Source organism: Notolepis coatsorum (genome assembly GCF_963971535.1).
Source record: "Notolepis coatsorum genome assembly, chromosome: 8".
NCBI lineage: Eukaryota > Metazoa > Chordata > Actinopteri > Aulopiformes > Paralepididae > Notolepis > Notolepis coatsorum.
The window spans coordinates 101,013,781-101,036,013 of NC_140172.1; the positions used below are offsets into that span (position 1 = coordinate 101,013,781).

Sequence of the window (22,233 nt, forward strand, 5' to 3'; positions counted from 1 at the left end):
CTATTTCTAAAAACATGTTAATTTTTGTTTGGTGGTACAATTGGAATGTGAGTGCAGTCAATAGCGCCGACAACATTGGGGAAGCCGACAACGTTAAATAACAATATTTAAATAATAAATAAGATTGCATGGGATCTCTGGGTGGCTGGCTCAATATCATCCTTGATTTTAACCTGTGTCTCCAGATGATTTCGGTCTCACTTAAATCAAAAAGTGATATTCTCATTCAAAATAGTCTTTCACAAGCACACCTGGCAACAATTACTGCTGCCATGATCACCTGAGACGCTGGCAATGACACCCCTTTATAAATGCGCTTAGTTACCACCAAATCTCTGAAGACGTAAATAGCGTCGCTTTAACCTCTTAACTCATTCACGGCCAACCAGGGTTATCTCGCCAGCGGTTGAGCGCTAAAACCCGAGTATAGTCGGGTTTTCGATCGTTTTCATAGTTTTTTCTTTTATTCGATTTTTTTTTATTCATTACAGTCTCATGGACCTCGGTGTTACCATTGGAACTCATTCTGAGACCCAGAGAGTGCAATACCGGCCGAATCCTGCTAGGTGGCAGTATCGCCCACCCTTTGAAACCTTATTTCACACTGTGTGTCACATCTAATGTCGCAAAATTCACATATCGCTCAATAACGCAGCTTCCAGGAATTAGCCAGGATCACTCTGAAACTATACAACATTCAACACGGGATAAAACGCAAACGAGTACATGAAAAAATGTACTCTTTTTTTACATGTTAGACGAGAGATAGTGACTGTCAAATGAGTATAGTATTGTCTCCATAGCTATAATATAGAATATAGATATAGCCCTACACACATCGTGACGCACAGTGAAAATCCTTATATTTTAAAGCGTGGCCCATTGAATACAAGGATGGATAAAATGGCTGGCGCTGAAAGTGTTAAGCCCGACAAGACCAGTCCCAAAATGACATCACGTCATAAATCAAGCTCTCCAGACTGTCTGACATAATTATAGTTTTTTTCTTTTTTAAACATATTCAAGAATAAACATCATAACCATGTCACAACAGCAGTTATAATGTATATTTTCATCAATACGTTTGTTTACCAATAGGTTAAAGTGTTATTAGTGAGGTTTTAGTCTTTTAAATGTGTTGTTGTGATCGGGAAAATCCGCCATTTTGAAAAAGCGACACTCGCTGAATGTAGTCATTTTGAGTCATTTTGAGAAGAGGACATCCAGAGTTTTCAATGAGCGTTGGCATTTTTTAAAACTACACTTCCCAAAGGCTTCTAGCTCCCTGCAAGCAAATTACTTGTTATGATTTTTTTTTTATTCTCTTATTACTCTGGATTATATACCACAAAACTGAACGTTATTGGCATATATTGGAGCGCAGTTAGTTTGTCTCCCCTATTTTGAGCATTTAGCAACCATCCGATTTGAAATCAGTTTCAAAATGGTGGAGCTCTTGCAAGAATAAAAAACCTACTGTACATACAGTCGATTTCATTCTCTGTTCTTCATGCACGCCTGGTGATACTAAATCCAAATTGAACTCGGCCATTTGAAAGAGAAGATTTGGCCCAATCCATAAATATGCAAATTGGCTATAATAAGGTAATTTATTATAGGCCTGCTATTCTATATTCTTTTTCTTTATCTACTTTTTCTTCTCCTATTTTTCTGTATTTTCTCCCATCCCAATTTAGTCGTTATGCCAATTCCCCCCTCCCCTTCCTGGTCGTTGCGCGCATTTGCCCCCTACTTGTTGGTCTAGGGAGCCCTGAAGTCTATCAGATGCTTCCTCCGATACATAGGAGACAGTCAGCAGCCTCTTTTCACCTGACAGCGCGGACTCTCATTGGTGAAGTGTAACGCGTGGGAGGATCACACTACCTTCACCAGTTCCTTCCCTTGCTGTGCAGGCGCCCTGACCGACCTGTAGGAGTCGCTGTTTACAATGACCAGATTACCACCCACCGGCTTCCCTACCTGCTGACACTGCCAATTGCGTCAGTATGACGACCGACCAAGCCGGAGGTAGCCTACCGCTGACAACAGTGGTAGACAGACGCTTAGTCCGCTGCGCTACCCGGCCGCCCTTGCTATTCTATATTCTATAATAATATTTCAAATTGCATTGGTCCGGATGGGAGAATTCAGTACTATATCTACAAAACCTTCTGTTTAACTGCGCGTGGCAATTAGCACCGATCTTTGTGAATTGGAGTGTTTTTGCGATGAGGCTCATTTGCATAGAAAGGGGCACATGTTCCTCCTATATTACCTCATTTAAATACCCGCAAATATCACAGACGCACAGAGACGCAATGCTGATGGCAACGCAGTTAGCATCGTATTTCAGTCTTTGCACAAGCTTTGTGAATAGCAAACTGTGTTTTGGAGCTATTTGCACAGGAATATCTTCGGAAAAAACAGCGCAATCCCTTTGTGAATTCGCTCCACAGTGTCCTACAGGTTGTTATTACTGTGGTTGAACCTCAGGTAACACAGTGTCCTACAGGTTGTTATTACTGTGATTGAACCTCAGGTAACACAGTGTCTCCTACAGGTTGTTATTACTGTGGTTGAAGTTTCAAGTTTCAAGTTTCTTTAATAGTTGTCATACAGAAGTACAGAATACTTTTATACAAAATGCTTCTTACTGTTGCGCTCCAGAGACTGTGCAAGACAAGATAAGTATGAAATAAAATAACATAGTATAGCATGTAAATTAGAAGTAAAAAAAAAATGAGGTCACAGTGTTCAGTATAGACATATGTACAATGTTCGATGCAGAATAGACGTAACTGAGTTACCATATAATATACAATACTGTGCAGTGTACTAATATACAATACTATATAGTGCAAGGCAGAAATGGGATGAGGTGCAATTTAGGTACAATTTACAGTAGGTGTGCGAGTTGTAGTGCAAATCCTTTATCAATAAATATAAAGTGTGTTTGTGTGATCTAAAGTGTGGAGAGTGGGTGCTGCAGTGTGTTGTTTGTTTAAGTGAGTGTGTGCGTGTGGGTGTGTGTGCTGTGTGCATTTGATGGTTGTTGCATAGTGTTTATTGTTCGTTTAGCAGCCTGATGGCCTGGGGATAGAAGCTTCTTCTGAGTCTTTCCGTGCTCGCCTTAAGACTCCGGTATCGCTTGCCTGACCGCAGCAGTTCAAAGAGGCAGTTCGGGTGGCTCGAGTCCTTAATAATTCTCTTAGCCTTCCCCTTGCACCGCTTGTTGTAAATGTTCTGGAGGGTGGGAAGCCCCCCTCCAATTGTGCGTTCGGCTGAACGTGTCACTCTTTGTAGTCTGCTACGGTCTTGTGCAGTGCTATTCCCAAACCAGGAGGTGATGTTGCCAGTCAGGATGCTCTCTATTGTACATGAGTAGAAGTTCCTAAGGATCTTCTGACTGACTTGGAACTTCCTTAGGCGCCTGAGGAAGTAGAGGCGTTGTCGTGCCTTCTTCACAACACTGTCAATGTGTGTGGTCCATGTCAAATCCTCGGATATGTGGGCTCCGAGGTACTTGAAACTGTTCACTCTCTCAACCGGTGCCCCGTCGATGCTGAGGGGGCTGTAGTCCTTGACCCCCGACCTCCTGAAGTCCACAATCATCTCTTTTGTTTTGCTGACGTTCAGGGAGAGGCAGTTCTCCTGACACCACTGTGACAGGTTCTCTACCTCTTCCAGGTAGGCCCTTTCGTCGTTGGCAGAGATCAGGCCCACCACTACTGTGTCATCAGCAAATTTGATGATGGTGTTGTTGTTCCGCTGTGCTACGCAGTCATGTGTGTACAGGGAGTAGAGGAGGGGGCTCAGAACACAGCCCTGGGGGGCCCCTATGTTGAGCGTGATGGATGAGGAGGTGCAGTTGCCTGCTCTTACCACCTGGGGTCTGCCCGTCAGGAAGTCCAAGACCCACTGGCAGAGGTCATAGTTCAAGCCCAGGTCCCTGAGCTTGGCTATGAGTTTGGAGGGGACTATGGTATTGAATGCTGAGCATTGAACCTCAGGTAACACAGTGTCTCCTACAGGTTGTTATTACTGTGGTTGAACCTCAGGTAACACAGTGTCTCCTACAGGTTGTTATTACTGTGGTTAAACCTCAGGTAACACAGTGTCCTACAGGTTGTTATTACTGTGGTTAAACCTCAGGTAACACAGTGTCTCCTACAGGTTGTTATTACTGTGGTTGAACCTCAGGTAACACAGTGTCTCCTACAGGTTGTTATTACTGTGGTTGAACCTCAGGTAACACAGTGTCTCCTACAGGTTGTTATCACTGTGGTTGAACCTCAGGTAACACAGTGTCTCCTACAGGTTATTACTGTGGTTAAACCTCAGGTAACACAGTGTCTCCTACAGGTTGTTATTACTGTGGTTGAACCTCAGGTAACACAGTGTCTCCTACAGGTTATTACTGTGGTTGAACCTCAGGTAACACAGTGTCTCCTACAGGTTATTACTGTGGTTGAACCTCAGGTAACACAGTGTCTCCTACAGGTTGTTATCACTGTGGTTGAACCTCAGGTAACACAGTGTCTCCTACAGGTTGTTATTACTGTGGTTGAACCTCAGGTAACACAGTGTCTCCTACAGGTTGTTATCACTGTGGTTGAACCTCAGGTAACACAGTGTCTCCTACAGGTTGTTATTACTGTGGTTGAACCTCAGGTAACACAGTGTCTCCTACAGGTTGTTATTACTGTGGTTGAACCTCAGGTAACACAGTGTCTCCTACAGGTTGTTATCACTGTGGTTGAACCTCAGGTAACACAGTGTCTCCTACAGGTTGTTATTACTGTGGTTGAACCTCAGGTAACACAGTGTCTCCTACAGGTTGTTATCACTGTGGTTGAACCTCAGGTAACACAGTGTCTCCTACAGGTTGTTATCACTGTGGTTGAACCTCAGGTAACACAGTGTCTCCTACAGGTTGTTATTACTGTGGTTGAACCTCAGGTAACACAGTGTCCTACAGGTTATTACTGTGGTTGAACCTCAGGTAACACAGTGTCCTACAGGTTATTACTGTGGTTGAACCTCAGGTAACACAGTGTCCTACAGGTTATTACTGTGGTTGAACCTCAGGTAACACAGTGTCTCCTACAGGTTATCACTGTGGTTGAACCTCAGGTATAGGGATGGGTACCGAATTCGGTACTTTTGAGGTACCGAACCGAAACACGTCGGTACTACCGAGTATCGATTCAAGTGAGATACCAAAAAAAAAAATTACTTTACTTTTTTTTTTTTTACTTTTTTTTTTTCATGTCAACGTTCACACGCACAATATATGCTTACCTATGATTTGAATTGATTCAACAACAAAGCAGTCGGAGCAATGGCAAGCCGAAAACTGTTGAAATTGTAGTTATTTAAAGTTTGGATTATTTTTTTCATGACTGAGGTAGGTAAATTAAATTTCTTGAGACTAAAGTACAGAAAAAAGGTACCGTTGGGTACCGGTATCGATTCACAGGTACCGGTACCGGTATCGGTTCAAATGTGAAAGGTACCCATCCCTACTCAGGTAACACAGTGTCTCCTACAGGTTGTTATTACTGTGGTTGAACCTCAGGTAACACAGTGTCTCCTACAGGTTGTTATTACTGTGGTTGAACCTCAGGTAACACAGTGTCTCCTACAGGTTGTTATTACTGTGGTTGAACCTCAGGTAACACAGTGTCTCCTACAGGTTGTTATTACTGTGGTTGAACCTCAGGTATCACAGTGTCTCCTACAGGTTGTTATTACTGTGGTTGAACCTCAGGTAACACAGTGTCTCCTACAGGTTGTTATCACTGTGGTTGAACCTCAGGTAACACAGTGTCTCCTACAGGTTATTACTGTGATTGAACCTCAGGTAACACAGTGTCTCCTACAGGTTGTTATTACTGTGGTTGAACCTCAGGTAACACAGTGTCTCCTACAGGTTGTTATCACTGTGGTTGAACCTCAGGTAACACAGTGTCTCCTACAGGTTGTTATTACTGTGGTTGAACCTCAGGTAACACAGTGTCTCCTACAGGTTGTTATTACTGTGGTTGAACCTCAGGTAACACAGTGTCTCCTACAGGTTGTTATTACTGTGGTTGAACCTCAGGTAACACAGTGTCTCCTACAGGTTGTTATTACTGTGGTTGAACCTCAGGTATCACAGTGTCTCCTACAGGTTGTTATTACTGTGGTTGAACCTCAGGTAACACAGTGTCTCCTACAGGTTGTTATCACTGTGGTTGAACCTCAGGTAACACAGTGTCTCCTACAGGTTATTACTGTGATTGAACCTCAGGTAACACAGTGTCTCCTACAGGTTGTTATTACTGTGGTTGAACCTCAGGTAGCACAGTGTCTCCTACAGGTTGTTATCACTGTGGTTGAACCTCAGGTAACACAGTGTCTCCTACAGGTTGTTATTACTGTGGTTGAACCTCAGGTAACACAGTGTCTCCTACAGGTTGTTATTACTGTGGTTGAACCTCAGATAACACAGTGTCTCCTACAGGTTGTTATTACTGTGGTTGAACCTCAGGTAACACAGTGTCTCCTACAGGTTGTTATTACTGTGGTTGAACCTCAGGTATCACAGTGTCTCCTACAGGTTGTTATTACTGTGGTTGAACCTCAGGTAACACAGTGTCTCCTACAGGTTGTTATTACTGTGGTTGAACCTCAGGTAACACAGTGTCTCCTACAGGTTGTTATTACTGTGGTTGAACCTCAGGTATCACAGTGTCTCCTACAGGTTGTTATTACTGTGGTTGAACCTCAGGTAACACAGTGTCTCCTACAGGTTGTTATCACTGTGGTTGAACCTCAGGTAACACAGTGTCTCCTACAGGTTGTTATCACTGTGGTTGAACCTCAGGTATCACAGTGTCTCCTACAGGTTGTTATTACTGTGGTTGAACCTCAGGTAACACAGTGTCTCCTACAGGTTGTTATTACTGTGGTTGAACCTCAGGTAACACAGTGTCTCCTACAGGTTGTTATTACTGTGGTTGAACCTCAGGTAACACAGTGTCTCCTACAGGTTGCCATACAGTGTGGTTCATTTCAGCATACAAATTGGATTCAAATATATACCCTTTTATTACATACATATACCATTCTATTACAAAAGAATACATCATGTCAATCACTGTAATGTGCACTGGAAAAAACAAATACCATCAAATATCATTATACTGTAGTAATAATACAAATAAAAAAAGAATTGAAAAAGAAAATGGTGATATATATTTTTTGACCATATCGCCCAGCCCTATTACCGTCTTACAGTATGATCTCCGTCTTCCACCAGGGCCGGCCATCGTGTTGTCCTTCCTGATCGCGGCACTGGCCTCCGTGCTGGCTGGACTGTGCTATGCTGAGTTCGGAGCTCGCGTTCCCAAGACGGGCTCAGCCTATCTGTACTCCTATGTCACTGTCGGAGAACTCTGGGCCTTCATCACCGGGTGGAACCTCATCCTCTCCTACATCATAGGTAAATATAAAGAAGACAAGATACATTTCTATTATGCTGCTCTGAATCACAAACGAAGGGATTGGTCTTTGTGACGACCAGGTGTGTGTAGTGACAGCAACTACTTGGAAGTAGTTCCGGTTCAGGCAGACTCAAGGCCACCTCTGTCATGAAGTAGTACCAGGGGAAAATACGATGCTCATGTTCATCACAATGATGAATTATACTGACCAAAGCAAAAAGTATGGCTCTGTGATTTGTTTTAATGGCTTCAAGTTCCAAGTTCCAAGTTTCAAGTTTTGTTTTATTTGTTACATATAAGGTATATATAAGGTATTATGTACATTATAGTGAAATGCTTGGTTCTGTATGACCCTCCTGAGATTGTGCTTCATACAGTAAAATAGTTAAAGAATAAAGACCAAACACTATACAAAGTGAATGTTTAAAGTGAGTGTATGTGGATGTTGTGTGCAATGAATGTAGGATGGATGAGTTAGTGTTACATATCCCACAATAGTCCACATTGAGCAGCCTGATGGCCTGGCGTCTGGACTACAATGGGGTTCTATGACTTCTGGATATGAGCTATAATCTGGTGTTGGCTGGATGGACCGTACTTGTAAGTAGAAGAAATGCATTGTAGGTTTTGGTCTTTTTGTAAGCCATGTTGACAATAAGAAAAAACAAATCCTTTAACTCATTGACCGCCACGTCATCACACACATAATAAACCTCTCCATAAAACAGGGACACGTCCCCAAGGACTTCAAAATTGCGAGGGTGACCCCTCTGCACAAAAAGGGCAGCAAACTAGACCCAGGCAACTACCGCCCTGTTTCTATTCTCACCTCCATCTCGAAAGTCATGGAAAAAATAGTCTACGAACAGGTCGAAAAGTACCTAGCGGAAAAAAATCTAATCTACGAATTCCAATCTGGCTTCAGAACATCCCACTCCACTGACACATGCCTTCTCTATTTGAACGACCACATCAAACAAGAGGTGGACGCGGGCAAATACTGCGGCATGGTCATGCTGGACCTACAAAAGGCCTTCGACACTGTCAATCACTCCATTCTGATTGACAAGCTAAAAGCAATTGGTTTTGATAGTCTATCAGTGAGCTGGATGCAATCCTACCTTGAGGGGAGGGAACAGATGGTGGAGGTAAACGGTACCCTACCCCCCCCCCCCCCTCACAGTGAGCTTTGGTGTTCCACAAGGAAGCATACTAGGACCGCTACTGTTCCTAATTTATGCAAATGACATGTCGTCAGCTTGTGACTGCAATTTGTTCCTGTTTGCGGACGACTCAGCCCTGCTGGTCTCTGACAAGAACAAGTTACAGGTTGAAAAAACCCTCAGCTCGGAACTAGGCAAAATCTGCATATGGCTCGCTGATAACAAACTATCATTACACATGGGCAAAACAGAGTCCATTCTCTTCGGTTCAAATAACAAACTCAGCAAGACCGACGGCTTCTCAGTTACAGTGGGTGACAATATTGTCACAAGGAAAGATGAAATTACCTACCTGGGTTCCATCCTAGAGGCTAATCTCTCCTGTGACAAAATGGCATCCAATGTAATAAAAAAAGTCAACCAACAAACTCGATTCTTGTACCGGATCTCCTCTCTGGTAAACAAGAATACCCTGAAGACTCTGGCAGGAGCACTCATTCAAGGGTACTACGACTATGCTTGCACCTCATGGTACCAAAGCACCTCAAAGGCGCTAAAAACAAAATTACAAACATCTCAAAACAAACTGGTCAGACTACTGCTTGACCTTACTCCTAGAACCCACCTCACCCCTGCCCACTTTGACAACCTAGAATGGCTTAGAGTAGACGACAGAGTACAGCAACTTGCAATGGGCCTGGTCTACAAGATACACTACACGACCAAGGTACCCATGTACATGTCAAAATACTTCCCAAAGGTCAGTGAATACCATGATCACAACACCAGAGGGAGCTCCACAAATCATGTTAAACCCAGATTCGGCTCAAACAAGGGACTAAACACGTTTCGCAATTATGCCACATCAATGTGGAACGCCCTACCCAAAGCTGTAAAGGAATGTGAATCACTACCCACTTTCAAAACCACTCTCAAGGGACACCTACGGGAGACTGCAATTCGAAACTGGCCCCTGTAAATGTCCTAACCCAACCCCCTCCAATGTACAGTAATTTACCTAGTATGGTTTTGTCAATATTCCAATGTACAATTTTGCTTGTTTGTACAGTGTCTCCCCCCCGCCCAATGTACAGTTTTGCTTGTTTATACAGTGTTTCTCTCCCCCCCCCCCCACCTCCAATGTAAATTACCCAGTATGGTTGTCAATATCCCAATGTACCCAACCCCCCCCACACAACCCCACCCAACCTCCTCCTACGTCAAATGTATATGCTCCCTTTTCTTGACTCTTTTTGTATCACAAACAGTACTGTATTTGCAAATCTGGTATGTCATAAACAGGGGAGGAAACTAACTTTTTGGCTTACCAGCCAACTGGCGAGTATCTGATTTTTTTTACCAGCCAAACAGATTTTTTACCAGACAAAAAAAATCGCTAATTGTGATAATTACTTCTTTGTATGTCAAGCCGCGTCAATGTTGTGTATGCATCTGGGTAGGCACACTGTGCCTTTAAGACAGCACGGTGGTCTTACGACAGTGCTGTGAAGTACCGTCAAGTGTTGTGGTAACGTCAGTTGGGTTGGTGTGCTGTTGTGCACAGTGCACTGGTTGAGCTAGCCCCTTTTGTGACTGCGATGTGCAAGTCAGGGGCTTTTGAGCATGAAATAAAATGTCTAACCTTACGTCGTAGTCCGGTGCTTTTTTGGAAACATTATAGTCATAACAGATACACCTAGCTGGCTGCTTTGAGCACACGGGGCTAACGTTAGCTAGCAAGCAGCTATAGCTAAAACGCTAACTAGAAGCTAACCACTGTATACAGTTCCAGTAGACTAACATTACACCTCTGTGATTTAAATGTGTCCTTAGTAACTTATACTCAAGGGTTGTACTAGGGTTGGATGCAGTTCCCCGTTGGTCAGTCTGTCTGTTTTCCATCTTCTGCTGTGTTTAACGTTATCTGTTTGCGAGTGCTCCTGATGGCTAGCCTAGTACCGCGGGACTTTTATTATTATATGTCCGCGGGTTGGCCAGTACTGCGCAAACGTTTATTAAACATTATATGTCCGCGGGTGGTCTTGTGCAGTGCTCTCGTGGCACTGTCAACTAAAGCGAACACTCAGAAGACGCGCACCGTTTGCCAGTGCAGTGATTGCAGAATGTTTTATTTTTTTGTATACTCGCCAGCAGGGGAGGAAACTAACTTTTTGGCTTACCAGCCAACTGGCGGGTATCTGATTTTTTTTACCAGCCAAACGTAAAAAATACTAGCATTTGGCCAGTAAAGTGGCCTAATTTCCTCCCCTGGTCATAAATGTATAGATGTAGCAGTACTGTCTATCTGTATGTCATGTATGTCATATATGTCCTGATGAATTGAAAATGGGGGACCCTGATGTAAACAAGACGAAAGTCTTTCTCTGGTCTGCATCCCCTTAACAATTGTGTGTATTGAGCTGTACTGTATTGTACCCATTCTGCAATCTGTTAATAAAGTTTTCAATCAATTCAATCAATCAATCAACGTTGGGAAATTGATCTGACCATATGTGCTGCCACGCATTAAACCAATGGAGTTGCTCACCTTGTTTGCAGGGCTATAACTATTTAAATATTATAGCTATATATGCAATACTATTTATACCGTGGTGAATATAAGTATGTTTTTAGAGTGGTCTGGGGTCATTCCTGGAAGGCTAGTAATGACCCGTTACGCATATTATACTTAATCCATTGGCATTTCGTCCTTATACACGCTAAAATTCAAATGCATATGATCGGTATATTATGTTCCTGAAAGGGGGGGGGGGGGTTGTTTATGATTAGTTGATTGTCAATAACGGCATTCGTTAGTACAACAGCATACGTTGATCAGAGCGATGGCTATGAGACAATGGACAACCAAGCTGAAATTAACGTTAGATTGCTCTTACCTGTGGCCGATGAGACTCCAGAAAGAATATTCCAATCATTTAATTGCCATCTGCTAGATCGTATGTCCATTTGGCCCACGCCATAACCCACAAAAGCATAATGATTCTGGCGTCCCGAAGGCGATTCAATGCGATCGAGTGTATATCTTGATCCACGTTACAAGATAACTCTGCCCGGAAGACATTCAATGACGCACAGAGTCATACTTCCTTCAGAAAGTAAGTGCAACATCGGCCGCATACCACCAGGTGGCGGTATCGGACCGTTGCAATTTCAGACACAGTGCCACACATTTCACACAGCACAACAGGATGAATTATGAATGGAAATAGCGAATAAAAGAAATAACAATCCAATAACAAGTCAACTCGTTTTTGGCGGGGAATGGGTTAAGCTAAGTGTTGGTGTAGACGATTGGAAATTCCAACACTGTGGCGAAACTGTTAACGAAAGCTGTATTTCAGAATTCACTGTGTCAAAATAAAGTCATCAGTCCTATGGCGATATTTTTAATGGTTAGGGGGAGGCTGGGAGCCAATAGAGATCCATCCCATAACTGTGGGATGGATCAGGCCAACAGCTAGGCTAGCTGATCCATTCATTTGTGCTAAGCCAGGCTAGCTTGCTGCCGGTTAGCTTTATACTGAATGCACAGAGAGGAAACCTTCTTGTCTGACTCTGGAAGAGACGGTAAGCACATTCCCAATAATTTAAGCGCATTTAGTTCCTTTAACTCAAAATGTCAAAATGAGATCTCCAGTATTTGAGGGGTGTTACTTGAGAATAGCAGAGGTTTGGTTTGATATCAAACTTGACATTATTATGTAGTTCAATGTGATGAACAGCAAATGTATTATGTGTTGTGTGATTTCACATATGTGAACTGTATCGTGATGTATAAAACAAATAGCAAATGATTAGTGAACCCCCCCATCATATTCTAACAAAAGATACCTTCCCTCCTCCCTGTTCTGTCTCTCTCTCTGTCAGGTACCTCCAGCGTGGCCCGTGCGTGGAGTGCTACATTTGACGAGTTGATAGGGAGACACATAGAGCACTTCTGCAGACAGCACATGTCTATGAAAGCACCAGGTGTCTTAGCGGAGTACCCAGACATATTCGCTGTCTTCATCATCATCATCCTCACAGGTACTCTTCTCTTCTCTTCTCTTCTCTTCTCTTCTCTTCTCTTCTCTTCTCTTCTCTTCTCTTCTCTTCTCTTCTCTTCTCTTCTCTTCTCTTCTCCCCCATACCTTAGGTTTTTTATTTTATGGTGACACAACTGTCAAATCAGATAGGTCCTATCTGATTTGGCAATTGTGGTACCATAAAATAAAACACATTGTACACCAGTAGTAGAGCTGACATCTTCATACCAACACACACACACACACACACACGCGCACGCACGCACACACACACAACAAGTTTGAGAGTGCAGATCTGGTGTAAAAAGTCCAGTTTATACATCATCCTCTCTTTCCCTTATCTTTCCCTCCTCTCCTCTCCTCTCCTCTCCTCTCCTCTCCTCTCCTCTCCTCTCCTCTCCTCTCCTCTCCTCTCCTCTGATCTCCTCTCTTCTCCTCTCCTCCTCTCCTCTCTCCTCCTCTGCTCTTCTCTCCTCTCCTCTCCTCTCCTCTGCTCTCCTCTACTCTGCTCTCTTCCTCTCCTCTGCTCTCCTCTCTGCTCTCCTCTGCTCTCCTCTGCTCTCCTCTGCTCTTCTCTCCTCCTCTCCTCTGCTCTCTTCCTCTCCTCCTCTGCTCTCCTCTGCTCTCCTCTGCTCTCCTCTCCTCTGCTCTCCTCTCCTCTGCTCTCCTCTGCTCTCCTCTGCTCTCCTCTCCTCCTCTCCTCTGCTCTCCTCTCCTCTGCTCTCCTCTCCTCTGCTCTCCTCCTCTCCTCTGCTCTCCTCTCCTCCTCTGCTCTCCTCTGCTCTTCTCCCTCATGCCAGGTCTGCTGTCATTTGGAGTGAAGGAGTCTGCGATGGTGAACAAGGTGTTCACATGTATCAACGTCATGGTGCTGCTGTTCATAGTGGTGTCAGGCCTGGTTAAAGGAACAATGAAGAACTGGCAGCTGGACCCCGAACAGATTTTACATCCAAACAGCAGCAACTCCAGTGTCAAGTAAGGACAGAAGAAACTCCTATCAGCAGGTTAAAGGGATAGTTGTGATAGTTCCTATTTCTTACTTACCAATGATGGTGTTGAGTCCCTTCTGAGCCCAATCCATGCTGTTCCTCATACTAGCTCCGGATAGTTAGCCACAAATCAATGGAAAGTCAATGGGGTCAAGCTCCTGTCTGTACAAGCTGACTTAGGCTCAGTGAAATTTACGCCACAGTGCACACAAAATAGATTTAACTGAGCCTCAGTCAGCTTGTACACAGGAGCTTGACGGATGGTTGCCAAAAATCACAAAACTGTCCCTTTGAGTCAAGTTTACCTGTACAGTATAGCCCAGCAATACCACAAATACATGTCTCAACCTGCGTTACATGGCCACAGCATACCACGTCACACCCCCTGACCTTTAACCCTCAGTGAAGATTAGGAAAGACTCCCACTAAACCCAATAGGAATGGTTAGCAAGTGATGTAACCCTGTATTGAGTCTTTAAAATCATATTTAATTTTAATTCATATGTGCATATTCAATTTCTTGAAACAAATCCAGTTGTGTTGGAATGAGTGAAGTGTTCTCACCCCGGTGGTGGAATCTTTCCACTTCTTTTCTGAAAATAACACTGTCTGTAAATAACACTGTAAGACTCTGTAAGTACTAAGTCTGAAGTACTTCTGAAGATGGGGAATTCCTTTAGCAGCATCAGTCATACACACACATTTTCTCACTTGTTAATGTTGAATATGTTCTAAATCTTTCTGTGACACATTCATTGTTTAACACTTAGCCATTTTTTTCCTCAAATATATCTTAAAGGGATAGTTGTGATTTTTGGAACCCTAGCCCTATTTGCTACATACCGATGATGTTGTTGATCGATAGTCCTTCCTTGGTGCAATCCATGCTGTTGCTCATACTATCTCTGGCAAATTACCCACAAACCAATGCAAAGTCACCGGGGACAAGCTGACCGAGGCTCACTGAAATCTACTTTGTGTACACTGTGGAGTGAATTTCTTGTTGTCTTCAACCAGCTTGTACAAACAGGAGGTCGACCCCTTGACTTTGCAGTTTGTGGCTAACTAGCTGGAGCTGGATTGTGCTAAGAAAGGACTACCGATCAACATTATTGGTAAATAGCAAATGGGGCTAGGTTTCCAAAAATCTAAACTATTCCATTAAGTTGTCCTCATTGGTTGAAATGATTTGGAAGTATGTTTTGTAATTTCTCTTTTTTTCCCTCCTTTGCCTCAGTATGACAGAGCCGTTGCCGGACAAGGAGAAATTGGGAGAAGGCGGGTTCATGCCATTTGGTTTCACGGGTGTCCTATCAGGCGCTGCCACCTGTTTCTATGCCTTCGTGGGATTTGACTGCATTGCTACCACAGGTCAGTGAGGGGATGGGCTGCAGAGCTCTGCTTCTATTGGCCCCCCGTGGCTCCACCTCCTGTCTTCGTTCTACTACCTAGACTGCAAAAAATATCCTCATCATTTAATCTTGGGTTAAGTTTTGTGATCTTATTTTCTTAAAACAAGTGGAAAAATCCACCATAGTCGATGAGGTAATTTCACTTACTACAATAGAAATTTGTTGAAATAGAAGTTTGTTTTTGAAGGATTTTCTCAAAACAAGGAAAACAATCTTGGAAATGGAAGGAGTGACCTGGTTAGTTCTTCCATATTCACCTCAGCAACAAAGACATTTCCAAACGTGAACAGACACAAGGCAGAATTGTCAAATAATTATCCAACACGTCCACTATAGGCCACACTACTAGGCCTATACAGATGGATGGACCTCCAGAGAAAAGTTACCAGACTGCCTATACTTATGTCATTACACCAGTGAGAAAAAGATCTTCAGACACGCCCCCTTATGAGACTTACAAATAGGCCTAATTGATAATCGACAAGTGTGTGTTCCTTATGCTTTCCACTAATACATTGACCTTTTTTATTCATTTCTTTTTTTTTACTCATCCGCAATATAATCTGATCCATGACTCAAACACCCCATAAAAGGGATTTTGACTTATGGGTTGTCAACTAATTTTGAACAAAAGCAGGGTACCCCTGCCCACTCAGGGTACCCCCGCCCGCCCACTGCTGTAGGATAGTTATCAGGCTATAAAAACACGTCCTGATGAAAACACAGCTTCCTTACATCGGAGTTTGGAATGTGTCTGTTCCCCAGAGAGGGGATCTGGGGGAGATAGTGTGAACCTCTGTGCGCCTTACGCTCTCCCAGTGAAACTCCTCGCTGTCAGGTGAAAAGAAGCGGCTGGTGACTCCACATGAATCGGAGGAGGCATGAGGTAGTCTACACACCCTCTCTAGACCAACTGTAGGGCAGCACAACGACCAGGAAGGGAATAGTCATAATGACAAAATGTAAGAGATGAAAAATGTCTAATAAAATGAAATCCTTGCAGAGATGGCAGTACTTTTTGCAGTGTAATGAATAAGATACATTTTTGGGGGGTAGTGTAATTTGATCTGGTGGTTCAGGGTTGTTTCTACCCCAAGCTTGTCTAAACATGTAGGGACCTTGCATAAGGGGGCAGGGTAGAGGGAAAATATCAAGTTTGGTCCCCAAATCTGCTCCTGGCACAGGGCCAAGCTATGTGACGCAAGTCTGAGCTGTAATTTATGATGTGGGGCTGAGAGGTGATTTGTTCCATTTTTGCGCTGTGCCAATAGGAAATGGCCATGCCAGTGTGTGTTTATGTGCGTGTTTCTGAGTGTGATCAGAGGTTGGATGTACAGTCCCTCATCTGTTTACTCTGGTCAGAGCCCTTGAGTTGAGAAAGAGAGAAAGTGTTTTATTGTTTATACTACATTTTTATAGATGGTTTCAGTGGAATTGTGTTGCTAGGGAATGGCTTAAATCCTCAGTTTGTTTCCTGTTAGCTTTGATATCAGCAAACACTGCAAAATGAAAGAAATCTGGCTCCATCTAGAATGTTTATGTTGTTTAAGTTGAGACCGTCTATAGTTAATTTGTTCTCTTCTGCCCCCCGCCCTCACGCACACACACACACTTTTGCCCACCCCTCAAGTTCCTGAATTGTAATTGGTTAGAAGGATCTTTACCCCCAGGCAATTGCTAGAACATGTGTAAGCACGTCTTGCATATACTCAGGCGGCTTTAAGTCATTATGTCATCAGTGTGTGTGTGTGCATCCGTACACATGTGTGTGCTTGCGTGCATGTATGTGTGTCAGTCAACATAATCCTGCCAATGTGCCTAGTGACCAGACGCCCCCCCCCCCTCTCGCTCCCCTCTCGCTGCCCTCTCTCTCTCTCTCTCTCTCTCTCTCTCTCTCTCTCTCTCTCTCTCTCTCTCTCTCTCTCTCTCTCTCTCTCTCTCTCTCTCTCTCTCTCTCTCTCTCTCTCTCTCTCTCTCTCTCTCTCTCTCTCACACTGCTACAGTATGTTGTATCCTGTTCTGACCTCATGACCTTTACGGTTTTGAATTTGTGACCTTTTACAAACACCCTCACACCAGGTCGGCTAAGAGCTCCTGTCCTGTAGGTTCTGATCAACAGACCTTGGTTTACACACCAGCAGTGATGTTAGACAGGCGTTCCACGCAACTCTGACATTCAACATAAACTAAATCATCTCACTCAAACAAGAGTCCCCAGTGTTCTCAGAGGGAGCGCTCTTACGTAATCAGCCTGGCCGTGTCGGTCCCCGGGGAGGGAGCAGGAGGGTAAATAAGCTCTTTGTTGGAGACGTTTGGCGTTGCAAAATACTTCCAAAACATTTTCACTTCCATAATGCTGCACTTATTTGCACATTCTTCTGGTTTTGCTGAAGTCATGTGCTTTTAATAGATGTAGTAGATTTGGTGCAATGTGTACAATTTCAATGTGTTGTTTGTTTTTATGTATGCAGTGTTGGTACTCTAAAGCGTTTGGGGGTAAAAGGACCCACTGTATGTCATGTCACTGCTAACAGACGAATTTCATATTTCATATCTCATATTTCCATACATACAACTTTCTTTCAGATCAAGTACAAGTACTTACATTTTGGTAATGGGTTCTTGCCATATAGAGTACTGGTATGAGTAGCTACTTAATAATACCATTAAGTGAGCCGCACACGGCGGACGATCGCGCAGCAACTTCTGTCGCCTGGCTATATATCGCCTCAATCCTATTTTTTTAGGCGACGGCAGGCGACACAGCAAGGACATTGAGGAAATAACATGACTTCTACTGGTGTATCATTTGTACACCATTAATTTATCAATACTGTTGAGTTTATGTGTTATATATGATTACATGTAACTGCTTAACTGTTTTCACAAGAGGGCGCTATAGGCGCAAGGAGACGTAGCTATTGGAGCTGACGTCAGGTGAGAGGGTATATAAGAGATTGTTCCCTCCCCCTCTGTCTCTTCCTCCGTCGCCTCTCACGAGAGAAGGTCTCATGTGCATAATGATGTGTGAAATAATAAACCACGCCAAAGGCTAAAGAGAGGAACCTTGTCGTCATGGCCAAGTTATTGTTGCTCCCCAGGTGACGCTATCAACAGGTTATGGGCCCAGATCACGCACGAGCGAAATAAGCAAGGGTAGCAAGTTTAGCTGAAGTATAGGCTAGGTTAGCACCGGGAGCACCGCGTGGCTAAGGCTAACGGGAGCTAAAGCTACGCCTACCATCAAAAAGAGGATGGCGACAAGAGGAAGGAGCAAATGGCCCTCGTTCAACGGAAGGGCAGAGGACTATGAGCTCTGGGAAGAGCGAATGTTGTGCTGTATGCACGTAGTGGGACTGAAGACAACGATCTTGACGGCCCCCACGGGACCACTAACGGCGGAAGCGCAAGCCCAGGATATCAAGCAAAATGCTGACGCATACTGCGAGTTGGCACCACTCCTGGATGACACGAGCTTGGGGCTGATATTCCGTGACACAAAGGACAAAGGCAGAGAGAGCCTAAAAGTGTTGAGAAATCACTACATCGGCAGGGGAAGACCCCGGATCGTATCCCTCTATATAACATTGACCGCGCTGAAGAAAGCGAACACAGAGACTGTGACCGAATACGTCATCAGGGCTGAACAGATCATTACGGCGCTTAAGAGTGCAGGAGAAGCACCGAGTGATGGACTAATGATGGCGATGGTTATGAGAGGACTACCGGAGATGTACAAACCGTTCACACTGCTGGTGACACACGGTTCAGCGGACATGTCGCTCGGGGAGTTCAAGGCCAAGCTGCGGAACTTTGAGGCCTCAGAAGACACACACCCAGTCGCAGAGGAGGCGGGAGAGAGGGTACTGAAGGCCCAGGCGGCACCGAGAGAGAAGACCAGACTCCCGACGGAGCTGGCGTGTTGGCGATGCGGAGAAAAGGGGCACCGGAAAGATAACTGCACAAAGACTGTTTGGTGTAGATTCTGTAAATGCACGGGCACACAGACAAAGTGTGTAGAAAGAAACGCGACCAGAGCGCTCGGTACGTGCATGGACAAGATGGCGGCTGTGGACAAGATGGCGGCAACGGTGGACGTGAGGCGAGTCAAGACGGCGCCCGGAGAGCAGCGGGACGAGAGGACTTCATCTTCGGGGCGCAGACAACGTACGTCACCCAGTCAACGCAGCAGCAGCAGGTCCAAAGGAAGGGACTGATCGTGGACACAGGTGCGTCGTCCCACATCATCAACGACAGGAATCGATTCAAGAACTTTGACAACACTTTCGAGCCGGAGAGACACAGCATGGAGCTGGCAGACGGGAAGCGCACATTCGGGTTGGCGCAGGGGAGAGGAGATGCACAGGTATGCCTCATAAACAGTGAGGGGCGCCGGTGTACAGTGACGTTAAAGAACGCTCTCTACATACCCTCGTTCCCACAAGAACTATTCTCTGTCAAATCTGCTACTGCAAACGGTGCCAAAGTGTTCTTCAATGAAGGTAAAGATGTTCTTGTAGAGCCTAACGGTATGTGATTTAACATAGAGGTGTACAAGAGAATGTATTATCTACAAACAGAGTGTAATGATAATGATATGTGTAATGTCAGTCATGATATCCAGACATGGCATGAGATCATGGGTCATTGTAATTACGAGGATTTACTGAAACTGCAAGCGGTGACAGAAGGCATGCACATTAACGGTGAAAAGCATAGACCTAACAAGGAATGTGATGTGTGTATAAAGGGGAAATTCACTCAATCTAGGAACAGAGGTCCCACGGAAAAAGTAAAGATACCACTTGAGCTAGTTAACACAGATCTAGCCGGTCCAGTAAGCAATGGCGTATAGACTGTACATATTTTAGGTGGCTTTAAATATGTAGTCTTTTACAGATGTGTGTACAGGGGCAGTGTTTGTTTACTTTCTCAAAGCAAAGAGTGACACATTCCAGGCCACGGAGAAATTCCTTGCCGATGTAGCCCCTTATGGCAACATAAGATGCTTGAGGTCCGACAACGGAACCGAGTTCACAAATAGAGAGTTCCAATCACTGTTGAGAAGGAACAAGATAAGACACGAGACGTCATGTCCTTCTCCCCGCACCAGAACGGGATAGCAGAGAGGGAAGGACGCACTCTTTTCGAAATGGCTAGGTGTAAGCTAATAGATGGTAACTTACCTAAGTACAAGAAGCCGCTTACACCAGAAACAGGTGTTTTAATAAGCACACTGGCACCACCCCCTATACAGCACTGACAGGGAAAAAGTGTAATCTAGCCAGAATGCAAACATTTGGGTCAGTGTGTTATAGGGCTGACCCCTATTAATCGATTCGTCGACTAATCGGTCGAAAGGAGCCGTAGTCGACTGGCCAACCTCTTAGTCGAATATAATAAAAGAAATATTTTTTTATTTTATTTTAAAAGAAATGTATCATTCTTTCCAAAAGAAAAGAGGCCTAGAAGCGTGGCTAACGCTAATGGCACGCATACCAGAGGCTAACTGCCTACGAAAACAGGCACAGAGGCACTGAAAGAGGATTTCACCCATCTAATGAACACACTAGACTAGACAAATATCAAGATGTATCCATCAGTGGACCAATTGCATGCTTTTGCAGAGGACAAGAAGCCTTCAGTCGACTCCTTCAGACATTAAGCACCCCCCACAGCCCAAATGGAATGATAAAAAATAAAAAAATAAACAAAAAAAGTTTAAAAATATTATAATTTTTTTTAAGTCGACCAATAGTCGACTAATGGCAAATTTTGGCCAATCCTAGTCGACCATCCAAATCCTGAGTCGGGGACAGCCCTAGTGTGTTATGCTTACCAGCAGGACAGAGGAAAGCTCGAGTCCAGGTGTGAAAAAGGACTCTTTGAAGCCCCGCTTTTCTAGTCTACTACCCCGGTAAAGGGAAAGTGCAAAAACACAGGCTAGTCAAATTTGTCACAAAGACAACATGTGAGAACGAGACACAGACAGAGAAGCCAGAGCTGGACTCCAGAGTAGGTTGTGAAGAAAGAGAGACACCACAGCCTAGTGGACTGAGCACAGACCTGCAGACAGACAGTCAACAACCCCCAGAGGATGATGACGGGAAGCACCCGAGGGTGACGTCACGTGCCTCATGCAGTGGGAGGTATCCCTCACGGGAACACAAACCCCCAAAGTATCTGAAAGACTATGCCCAGAGAGAAAGTGACGAGGATGACAGTACACTTACGAGCATTGATTAATGCTACAGAGTAGTGAGTGGAGTACCTCAGACCTTTAAAGAAGCCATGGTGTCAAGAAAATGGGAGAGGGCAATGGATGAGGAGATGAGGTCCCTAGAGGGCAATCATACCTTTACTCTAACCAAGTTACCAGAGGGTAGACAGACAGTGGGAGGAAAATGGGTGTACTCAATCAAGGAGGGTATTCCATGTTTAAATACAGAAGGAGGGTATTCCATGTTTAAATACAGAAGTGGATGATTTAATCATCGCAGCGGACAACACTAGAAACCTAGAGCAGGTGAAAAGTATGCTCTCCACCAGATTCAAAATGAAAGACCTGGGTAGGTTAAAACATTTTCTAGGCATGGACTTCGAACAGTCTGCCAGTTGTGTAAAAATATCCCAGAAGAGATATGTGGAAAAGATCCTGAAACGTTTTGACATGCAAGAATGTAGAACAAGGGAAACACCATGTGATCAAAAGCTAGACTACCAAGAGGATGCTCAGAAATTGACAGATGTAAAAATGTACAGAGAAGCTGTAGGTAGCCTCATTTATTTGACAACATGTACTCGCCCTGAACTATGTTTTGTAGTGAGTAAATTGTCACAGCATTTTGCTGAACCCACAGAGGAGCACTGGATTACAGCAAAACATGTTTTTCGTTATCTCAAAGGTACAGCAGATAAACAGCTTTGTTTCAGAAAGAGCAGCGAGGGCTTAGGGCTTAAAGCCTACAGTGATGCAGATTGGGCGGCAGACGCCACAGACAGAAGAAGTACCACAAGGTATTGTGTGAGTTTGAACACGGACAGCTCACTGGTTTTATGGAAAACAAAGAAACAGCCCACAGTGGCACTATCAACTTGTGAAGCCGAATACATGGCTCTAGCTATGACAATACAGG

General features: G+C 44.2%; 1 protein-coding gene across 1 annotated transcript in view; it reads left to right on the top strand.

Annotated features, from left to right (window-relative positions):
- slc7a1a (solute carrier family 7 member 1a) overlaps positions 1 to 22,233 on the top strand; it is a gene marked incomplete at both ends in the record, with an annotated part of 111,291 nt that overhangs the window by 12,888 nt on the left and 76,170 nt on the right. The window contains 4 exons of the mRNA XM_084320482.1: positions 7,304 to 7,486; positions 12,539 to 12,697; positions 13,497 to 13,671; positions 14,923 to 15,056. Coding sequence (XP_084176608.1) covers positions 7,304 to 7,486; positions 12,539 to 12,697; positions 13,497 to 13,671; positions 14,923 to 15,056 — 651 coding nt within the window. The remainder of the gene's footprint in view (positions 1 to 7,303; positions 7,487 to 12,538; positions 12,698 to 13,496; positions 13,672 to 14,922; positions 15,057 to 22,233) is intronic.